At 31.4% G+C, this 10,605-nt stretch overlaps 2 protein-coding genes across 6 annotated transcripts; one reads left to right on the top strand and one right to left on the bottom strand.

Moving 5' to 3' along the window:
- The first annotated feature begins 3,006 nt into the window (after positions 1 to 3,006).
- Positions 3,007 to 5,905, top strand: LOC105772798 (zinc finger protein 3). Of its 4 annotated transcripts, none has more exons than XM_052633271.1 (2): positions 3,007 to 3,897; positions 5,331 to 5,905. In XM_052633271.1, the coding sequence occupies exons 1-2, from the start codon at positions 3,106 to 3,108 to the stop codon at positions 5,364 to 5,366; spliced, it is 828 nt and encodes a 275-aa protein (XP_052489231.1). In that variant the 5' UTR covers positions 3,007 to 3,105; the 3' UTR covers positions 5,367 to 5,905. The 4 variants fall into 4 exon arrangements, with proteins under 4 accessions (XP_052489231.1, XP_012449816.1, XP_052489232.1 ...); XM_012594362.2 differs by having other exon boundaries at positions 5,426 to 5,902; XM_052633272.1 differs by having other exon boundaries at positions 3,007 to 3,888; positions 5,331 to 5,381.
- Positions 5,906 to 8,471: 2,566 nt separating this feature from the next.
- On the bottom strand, positions 8,472 to 9,834 carry LOC105772720 (uncharacterized). 2 transcript variants are annotated; one of them, XM_052633079.1, is made up of 2 exons: positions 9,609 to 9,771; positions 8,472 to 9,343 (listed from the first exon to the last, which is right to left on the bottom strand). In XM_052633079.1, exon 2 carries the CDS (start codon positions 9,274 to 9,276, stop codon positions 8,650 to 8,652), a length of 627 nt encoding a protein of 208 aa, XP_052489039.1. In that variant the 5' UTR covers positions 9,277 to 9,343; positions 9,609 to 9,771; the 3' UTR covers positions 8,472 to 8,649. The 2 variants fall into 2 exon arrangements, with proteins under 2 accessions (XP_052489039.1, XP_012449626.1); XM_012594172.2 differs by having other exon boundaries at positions 8,472 to 9,834.
- Between the last annotated feature and the right edge of the window lie 771 nt (positions 9,835 to 10,605).

The raw sequence follows: 10,605 nt of genomic DNA on the forward strand, positions 1-10,605 counted from the left end.
TAATCTTTGATTTTTTCCCAATCAAATACTTATAAAAAGATATTTTTAGGTGACTAAAATGAAAGTGACTTAAAAGTTATGTGACCAAAATGAAAGTGTAAACATTATGTGGGATGTATAGTTAACCACCATTAGCGATTTAATACGTATATGACTAAAATGAAAGTGTCCTAAAAGTTGAGTGACCAACTAGGTAGTTTATCCCACATATGAATGACATTGTTACCCATGGTGTATTGACCTTAACTAGTTGCTAAATGCAAAAGGCAGGGTATGAGTAGAAGTCACAATGGAAGTGGGTACTTCTGCTATAATTGTGTCAACCACAATAAAACAAGAGAACAAAATTATTTATGTAGATCGATTTCCCTACGTTTGCGAAGCCTAGTTTAGTGAGATGAAACCACTATCTACAAGTACTGCTGTGCACCCACAGACGAAGGCATATTCCATCTACAGGTACTGTTGTATATCCACAGCCGAAGGCCAATTCCAACGGTAGGAATATGTTGTAAAATCTACAGCTAAAAGCAAGTTTCATTTGCAGTACTTATTATTGTGAACCCACAGACGAAAAGATATTCCAATTGCAGGAACTTGTTGCAGGAACTCCCATTATGATGTGTAGCAATGGGGTAAGATATATTTTGTTTAAACTCGAAATTGTATGACATTTTATAAATCATGTGCATACAAATCTGGAAGTTATGTTATGAGATATATATATACATATATATGTGTGAAAATATACATGTGCGTATGATTATGATTTTTTGTAGGCAAATTTGAAAACTTGGTTATTCTGAAAACTGTTATTGTGAGCTCTGATATGTTAATGATGGTTGCATTGAAAAATCGATACTCTAAATTGAATTGAAATATATATGATTATTTTATGCAATGTTAATTAATCTGTCTTAATATTTGTTGCATTGATTTTATTGTAATTGAACTCACATTGAGTGTCAAAGCTCACTCCTCTTTAAATTTTCATCCTTAGAGATAACCAATCAGGTTAGGACGTGGACACAACATCTAGAGGGTCTCGACACCATCTATTTTATTTTCAAGTTATTAATGCTTATTCTTATTATTTATTTTATTATTCGAGAACTGTAATATGTTATTTTGAACCGTGATATAGGATTTATGACTTAGATTTGTTTTTATTTTGCATGACAACTTATTTAAATTCTTAAGACATTATGCTATGATTATTAATTAGTATGCATGAAACCTAATTTTATTAAATACATAAGTAAATACCATCTTTTACGTTGCTAGAGGATAATTAAAATGTTTAGGAATAATTAAACGACATTTAAACTAAGTTTTATACTAAATTAAATAAATGTTTTAAAATGTTTGTTTTCAAAAACTCCGCTAATCTTGCTAGGCCATCTCGGTTGCTAATGTAGTCTCTCAAATTCGGGTCTAACGTCTAAGCCGGGTTGGAGAGGTTACAACTTTGATAATATTTTGTAATAAATGTAACTTGTGTTTATTTCATTAAAAACAATTTTGAAAAAAAAAATTGCCAAACAACAAAAATATTTTACATAAAATCATCTAATTTTTAAGGAAACAAAGGCAAAGGCAAAAGTATCATGAAGGCCTTTATACTAGGAGTAAGATTGCATTATGTCCCATTTACTCCAAAAATGGACAAACTAATTCTTGTATGTTAGATAAAAAATAAACTGGTATTTTCTATTAAAAAATCATCTATTTCTAGTGTTAAAAAGTTTGTGTGACTAACAAAATAACTAGACGTCACATGTCCCTTATTCAGACGCATATTAATTAATTTTTAATAGTAGGGGTAGATGAAATTTTTAACAGAATGATTAGTTTACGCTTTGACATAATTTACAAAAATTAGTTTATCTATTTTTAAATAAAAGAGACAAAATATAATTCAACTTTTATTATAAAGGCTTCTATGATAATTTTACTCGAACGGAAGGTAAGTAATGTGATTAAAGCGAAACCATTGGCGGTTGATGAGAGGGCCGCTGTTTCCATATTTGCGCCCACAAAATGCGCCAATCAGCGTTTCAAATCAAATCATTGATTGTCCAACACATTTCTATATGTAGCATTCACTTGAGTTTGTGCATTTGTGTTTCCATGATATATGAATAGAGAGTATTGCAACTTGAAAGTGTGGGCTCCTAAATGCCAAAGCCCCACAAAAGGTGTGGAGGTGCACGCTCGAACTCAAACTAAACTGCCCAGCGACATATTGCTATTCTTAGTACTTACGAGAGTTGTCATCCACGGTACAAAGGGGTCCCATTTTTGTCTCCCGATGATTGGGGTCAGTTTTAACACTCCCAAAGGAGCTTTTCAATTTATCACAACCCTACACCTAACATATATAATCACAATCAATTACATCAAAAGAATATGATTAAAGTTATCTTTCGGCTGAGTGACATACTAATTTTATTCAACAATTAATTACGTTATACGTCTCTAAACTATGGTCTAGTTTCTTAATTAATCCCCATACTTCTAAATGCTTCGGTTGATTTATTAAAATATTAGTATCATATCAATTAGATCCCCCACTAATTGGTGTTAGTTTGGATTTGACACGTAGAATATTTAAAGCATATAGATCAAATTAATTTTAAACGTGTCTGCACCTATCGAATGGACAACTTGGATATCATGTTAAAGAAAAAACTAAATAGTCCTCTTATATTTTAATGACGTTGTCTATTTCATTAAAATGTTAGATTCAAGTTGTTCATGCAAGAGATGCACACGTGTTTTAAATATGCTCCACTTTTGTTTTAAATAGGCCAGTGAAAGGACATAATTGATATGATTCTAAGGCTTTAAGGACTCAATTTGATTATTTTGAAATTTAGGGATCAACTTGGAATATTCATCATAATTTGGGGACATCTTGTGGAATTAATCCCTTATTTAATAAAGGTATTATTCAAATGTTCCATATATAGCATAATGTTAACAGGAAACAAAGATTTTGTACTTTTATGATAATCAACAAACCATCTTCATCGTCTATCCAACAAAGATTGAGTGTGTGAGACTCACAAAAACAAAAACAAAAAATCTCTTTTTTAGGATCCAATGGAATCTGTGAGGAAAGAACCTAGTCCCTCTGAGAGTACCTCGTGTGTCATTTCAGCACCAGATGCCCCTTCAATTTCAGATGAACAACTCAAAAAGCCAAAACCCAGACTCCAACTAGATCTAAAGCTATCCACAAGTGATTCTGATGTTCCTGCCTTCAATTTCAACCAAGAACTCAATCTTATTGGTTCTTTGAACACACCAGAAACACCCCAACCTGCAGATTCTGAGCAAAGAGTTTTCTCATGCAACTATTGCCAAAGAAAATTCTACAGTTCTCAAGCTCTTGGGGGACACCAAAATGCCCACAAAAGGGAGAGAACTCTAGCTAAAAGAGCTCAAAGGATAGGAGTTCATGCAGCTTTTGGAGGGCACCCATATTTCCATCACAATCACTGTTCTAGCTTGGCTTCTTTTCCACTACAAGGTCCACACAATAGATCTCTGGGAATTGAAGTGCATTCTTCAATGATCCATGAACCTTCTCGTATGATCTCTTCATCAGCTGGGTTTGGAAATGTGTATGGGCACCCTAGTTGGAGTAGGCTTCCTATAAACCAACAACCAGCAATAGGGAAGTTATCAACGGAGAATTCCCATGCAATCTCAAGACCAGGATCAACCTCTCGAGCAAGTCTCGGCAGGTTCGACAACGTAATGAGGTCAAGAATGATGGGTTTGGGTTCTTCAGCTGATGATGGTCAGGTGATTGGTAATTCTTGGTGGTCAAATGGTGGTGGTGGTGGTGGTAGTCTGAATCGGAAGACGGAGCTGCAAGAGGTACACAAGGTTGACCTTTCCCTCAAGCTCTAATTCACTATTATGTTCTTAAGAACATTTTATTTTATTTTTTTTCTTCTCATTATAGATCTTTGTTTAATCTTATTTTCTTTGGAAGTAATTGTCATGTATATACATGTGTATATATATCGATCATATAGACTTGGAAGTTTGTGTATGGCTTGCTTTTTCAAAGGGAAGCAACAACTCTGATTTACATTATAAATCCCATCAATTTTATTCGAATTAATCGATTTGATAGCAGTGTTAAACCTCATCGTCAAATCATTGATCTAGAGAAGTAAGTAAACAGGATAGTTTGGTGTTACAAACAATTGAATTAGCTTCCCCATTTTCATAAAACAAGTTTTAACAAATTAAAAGTAAAATAAACGGATTGAAATGCAGAATGATCCAATTTCATTTCCCTGATTTGGAGTGGAAATGTAATTATTTGTCTTTAGGGAACCAAAGTCGCATTCACCGACTGTTACTAAATCTAGGAAAGATTTGGTTTTATGATAATATAATCCCATACCTTCAATCACGTTTTTATTTTATATCAATTAAACAATTGATTTTTTATTCACCCACCATTGCTTTCTTGTTCGAACCAAGCTATCCTGATGGCTCAGTTTTAATTATACACCTCCATTTTAACCTGCCCCACCATTTTACAATAACTTTTCAACTTCAGCTTCTACCTTCAATCACGTTTTTATTTTATATCAAAATTTATTTGATTAATTAAAAAATACCAATGATTTCTTAACTTATATTCCATAAACCTTCAAACACTTTACTTAAAGTTGATTTTCAATTTCTCGATCAAATGACCTAAATTTCTCAATTTAGAATTCATTAGATATAAGTTATACATACGCTGTAGAAGTGGATGTTCATACACTCTCATCTCTTATTTTGGGTTTTTTTCCTCCTCTTTACCCTTGTCATTCATCAATTTGTTTCTAGTAAATGATTATTAAATTTAAATATTAGTAGACTCATATTTTTGTTTTTTAAGTCATCGATTCTGAAAATAGAATCAAACTCTTAATTATTAAATTTAAATATTAGTTGAATTATATTTTGATCTTTGAAACCTATGTTTGGTCTAAGCATTTTTTTTAGAGCAATCAAACCAATTTTATGGTGTACCCATTCATTTGTTGCATCGTAATTCTTTAAACAAGTGAGTGATGCGTTTTTGGGCAAAATTGATATTTTATATAATAACACTTATATTTTACTTGTTTAACACTTTAACCAAACAAGGTAAATTAACAATCTATTTATCAAACAATGGGCTATTTAGTCATCATGTTAGTACACTAATTTTTCATGTTAAAACATATGTATGTTATTACAGTAGTGACCAAACGAGGCATTATATCATTAATTTTAAAACTTTTAAGTTGTGATCTTTTTTTTTTTTTTCCCAGCGTCCTAGTGATATTAAATTTCAAATATTGGAATAATAGAGGGAGTGAGGGCAGAATTAGACCCAATTGATTCTAATTCGGCTATCATATCTTAGGGCTGAAGCAGATTCAAGGGGAAAAAAGGCCCATGCTTGTGCAAATCTGGTTCCTCAAGTTAAGCAATGAAGACCCTGTGGTCAACTTCAACTGAGTCAAACTGATAAGGGTGTGGATTGAATCTGAAGGAGTCATTTTCAAATAATATACATAAACTGCTGATGTTTATCCAATTATCAGCAATCAGCAATGCCTGACTTGGACGGATAATACTGGTTCCACGTCTCAATGTATATGCATGAAATATTTGTAAATTATACGTGAGCATTTGCTATATTGATAGTGCATTTTTATAATTCCGCAGATGTGTCACGTATCCTAATTTTTATATATTTATTTTTTAAAATTTTACTACACTTTACATACTTGGCTATTAGTGTACCAAAATTTTCCTTTTTTTGGTATTACATTTTGGATTGAATCCACCATGCTATTGCTGATGTTCCCAACAGTCGCCAAGTGACAAACAAAAGGAAAAAAGCCGAGGAGGAGGAGAAGAAGGAGAGGCTAAGTTTAAAAGATTTTGATGTTGTAATTATTGTTCGGAAATGTTAATCAACATATAACATTGAGGTAATATTTATAGAAGGTAACTATAATGTATTCTCTATTATAAAGTAACGAGAAATTAACTCTTAACCATATTTCCTAATTAGTTTTAATTAATTAAATAAAATTAATAAATGGTAACAGCAATGTAAGGTTTATGGGGCTTTTTTGTTTCAACTAGATTTATGATTTACGGTATAGTGAGTCAGAATTTTAAGATTTATGATTTTAAAGAAAAGGTTAAATTAGAGGTTTTAGGATTTTAAAATTTTATAAAATAGATTATTTTCAGAATTAAAATAATAATTTAATATTGCTTAATGTATTATATTATTCATGTTCTCTTACAAAATACAAAGTCACATTATTATTTGATGCCTAAAAAGTTGTTTTTTTAGACCATCTTAATCTAAGTTAATTATTATTATCGATTCGCTCACATAACAATCTAAATCCGACCGATGAGGTCATCCAAACAACCAGCATTTGGTGATGTACACAACCAACAACCAACGATCTGCTGTTAACTTTAATTTGAATTTTGAGTTATTTTATATATTTTTATAATTTTTAAAAATTTTTAAAAAATGGTTGCATTTCTATTTTTTAAAATTCTTACTGAAAAACTTCTATGATTTTTCTTGAATTTTAGAGAATCTTTTATGCTTTTTGTTTTAAAATTTTGAAGAACTTTTCAAGTTTTTAAAATTATACTTTTCATCTATAATTTATTTAGATTTTTTAATAATTTTCAAGTTCTTTGTGGACGTGACATACAATACAAAATAGTGTCATGTTAATAAAAAGGATTGAAGGCCAATTTGCTTCAAATAAAAGAACTAGAATCAAATTAAATAAAAATATAAAAGTCAATAATTAAATTATCAAAATAAACACTTAACATCCCAATTCTAACATAAGAATTAAAGACTAATTTATCGAATTTTTAGTATAAACACTAAAATATAGAATAGGTGGGACACATTTGCACCTTTCCTTCTTCTAAAAGAAAAAAGGAAGAAAAGGTTTAAACAAATGACAGCCTAACCAAATTTTATGTCATTCCCATTGCCAAATTGTAACGCGCTGAAGTTGAAGTTGTAGACAATTTGGAGACGGATTTATGCCTAAGTTTTGAGTTCCGACCAAGTAATTGTGTACAATGTTATCCTATTCAACCCACATAGGCTCCATTTTGTTTGCATATAAAAAGTTGTATGAAAAACATTTTTGTTTATTTAACAAAAAATAATTTGATTAACAGAAAATAACTTGTAAGTCAACGTAAAATAAGTTTTCTTTCTGTAAAATAATTTATCATTTTGAAAAGCATAAGTCATTTCTGGAAAAGAGCTCTTCTATAGGTAATATTATTTTTATACAAAATTAACTTAAATCAAGCTAAATATTATTATATTGATAATAAATTTTATTTTTATTTTTAAAATATTTAAAATTATTGAAATATTAATCAATATTATTATATTTTTCAATATTATTAAACATACATATTAATTATTTATATTTAGTCATATAATTTATTATTTTAATAAATGATTTAATATTTCAATTTTATTTTAATAATAAATTTTAAAATAAATATATTAAAATAAATATTTTCTAGTATAAAGGTTAAAATATATCATAAGTCTATGAAGTCTTCACAAATTTGCAATTTAGTCTCTGTAATTTTACTTTTAAGAATTTAGTCTCTCTACTTTTCATATTTGAAAATCAAGTTCAATTCTTGACATTGTTAAAATTTTTTTGTCAATTTTGTTGATGTCACATTTTAAATAAAAATACACACTTGGTAATTATGTAACTAACAAATGATGTTGTAATAAATTTGAATTTAACAAAATATTTTTAATATATGTAAAAATTATAAAATATAAAATAAACTCAATTAAACAATAAAAAAATAAGAAAATCTCAAATGTATATCTATTTTATATTTTTTTAAAAATTATTAAACAATAAAAAATATTTTATACAAATTTATCTAAACACCAAAAAAAAAAAACACTTCAATTGAAAGTAAAAGGAATCCTCCATAAGGTTAAAATATACGGTCAGAAATCCAACATCTTCAGTACATGGCAGAGAAAGGCATTAAAGAAAGAAAAACAGTCATGTGGTCAGACATCAACACCGACAAGATTTGGCCATTTCTCACCATCTTCGGGTACATCATTGTCGACCCAGTACGACATCGTCGTGTTCCTTCAGCACCCCAAAATTTAGACTTACCTTACCCACCGACGAAGTAACTTTCAGTTTTAGAGATCCAAGACACTGATCTACCTTCATTTACCTTTTACATGCATCCAACTAAAAAGCTCATGCTACAGCTAGACGCACCCTGACATCCAATTTGTCCTATGTTGGAAACTTGGCTAATTTCCCATTACGAAACCACTGTTTCAATCCAAATCAAACGGCTAAATCCAGAAATGGCATACAGCAACTAAAGAAAAAAAAAAGAAGACAAAATTATGGAACAATTGGTTTTGTTCATTAAACCTGTATGGCATCTTCGATTACAAGCAAACTGGGAGATGTCAATGAATCAATCAATCTCTCCCTATAATTTTGTTTATCCTAATGTAAAACTTTTCTTATTCTACTATGTTCAATAACAAATGGGTTAGTGATAAAAATAGAAAAATCTTCACTTTTTCCAGGCGTAGACAAGCAAAGAGAAGCCGGTAGGAGCACTTAACTCGCTCTCCTCAACGCTTGCCCATTCCAGCACCGACGAGCTTCCTCCTGATGAAGCTGAAGACGTCGATATTGAAGAAGAGGATGAGCTTCTAGCAGTCATCCACATGCTTTTCCTCATCTTTTCCCCAATACTAGGTGAACTTTGTTGACACAAAAAGATCCCTTCCTTCTCCTTCAAAGGACTCACTGCTTCGTCATTCTCAAACTTAAACATGAAAACTGCATGCCCATTGTTTAATTCCTGATCAAACAACCAGTTATATACGTCCCACGACACTTGAACTGAGACCCCATCTACTTCAATCCGCTCATTCCCTCTAAATTTCCATTTTAATCGCTTTATTTGTAATACCCTTTGGTTATCAACGCTAAAACAAAGCTCTGCACCCTCCTTCATGGCCTTACATTCAATGGAGATTTCTTTCCTTTTGCTACCAAATCTGGCTTTTGTGGTGTACAATTTGTTGCCATATAGATGCTCTCTTCTCGAAACAAGAGCTTGGGGTTTCCCAGGCTTTTGAACTCTAGTTCGGGCATAAGCTTCTTTGATAGAATCACCAACAAGAAGTACCATTTCCCCGTCAACAACAAGAGCAACATAGAATCCAGATTCGGGTTCAGGGCCGGATCCAAACTTGGCCCTGGAAAGGTCCCAAAAGACATGGACATTAGAGGTAGTATCGCAGCTGAGTTTTTTATTCCCATATTTCTTCCAAAAAATGAAGGGTTTGATATGGAGATGAAAAAGGAGGGTGGAGAAGGAAAGGGAGGTAGGCGAAGAGGGAGAGAAATGAGAGCAAGGATAGAGGTGGAGGAGGAGAGAGTGACCAAGGAAGGTACAGGACCAGGTGAGGGAGAAAAGGCCTAGATTTGTATGGTAGAAACTTGTAGCAAGGTTTGTCTTACCTGAGGTTTGCGGCGGCGGCGGCGGCAGAGGAGGAGGCGACGGCAGCGCTTTGTGGGTGTTGTCAACGGTGGGGGAGGGGCGGAAGCAGGAAGGGAAGGAGGAGGAATGGTGCTGGCGTTGGAGGGACATTATTATTTGCGGATTTGAGTTTTCGGCTTTCGAAGGGTTTCAAGGCTATATATCAGTTGGGGTTTAGAATCTAAAGGACGGCGATTTTTCTTTTTAAATAAAAATAAAAGACGGCGTTTTTAAGGGGTTGAGACTTGAGACTCAAATTTTAATTATTCAACCATTTCTTTCACATGAATTTGAGAAATTTTAGTATTTATAAAACCTATTATTTATTATGTAATAAGTTTAAGTCCACTAACATTTCCAAACCAAATTTTGATTCACTTTAATCAATTTTATTATTTTAACTAATACACACTCAAGTTTTTAGACTCTACAAATAAGGTTAAGCGTTGACAAGTGTTACTATAAAGGTATCATAAAATATTAAAATATAAGAAAAAATTTTATATACTATTCAGTAGAATTTTAGACTTCACTAATAGAGTCAAAATGTTATAGCGATATATTAAAATATTTAAAAATATATTTAAACATGTAACAAAATTTTAAAATTAATTATGAAATAAAAAATACACCAAATATTAACCCATTATATATATATATATATATATTGTCACATTAACTTAATCATAATTTTATTAAAATATTGTTATGTTTGGTAGCAGTTTAAAAATGAGAAATTTACATTTTTATTATCGTAAAAATTATAATTTAATTTCAGTCCTCCTTAAAACAAATTTCCTGGCTTCGCCCCCGGTTTTAAGCACTCGAACTCACGCCCTCCTGCACTAGCAACAATATCGATGCCAATTAAATTAAAACTCAATCAATTATTATAAACCCAATTGTTGAAATGTAATGTGTTTTTTTGTCCCTAAAATGTTTTAAGTAATTATCCACGTGAATCGTTATTTGAAGCCT

This window comes from Gossypium raimondii, chromosome 7, assembly GCF_025698545.1.
Source record: "Gossypium raimondii isolate GPD5lz chromosome 7, ASM2569854v1, whole genome shotgun sequence".
In the NCBI taxonomy this organism is placed as follows: domain Eukaryota; kingdom Viridiplantae; phylum Streptophyta; class Magnoliopsida; order Malvales; family Malvaceae; genus Gossypium; species Gossypium raimondii.

What these genes read in the sequence shown, in the direction of transcription:
- LOC105772720 (XM_012594172.2), bottom strand. Translation starts at nt 9,738, where the DNA reads ATGTCCCTCCAACGCCAGCACCATTCCTCCTCCTTCCCTTCCTGCTTC.
- LOC105772798 (XM_052633271.1), top strand. Translation starts at nt 3,106, where the DNA reads ATGGAATCTGTGAGGAAAGAACCTAGTCCCTCTGAGAGTACCTCGTGT. An exon ending in AGCTGCAAGAGGTACACAAG is followed by an intron (nt 3,898 to 5,330) that starts GTTGACCTTTCC and finishes TTTTTTTCCCAG; the next exon opens with CGTCCTAGTGATATTAAATT.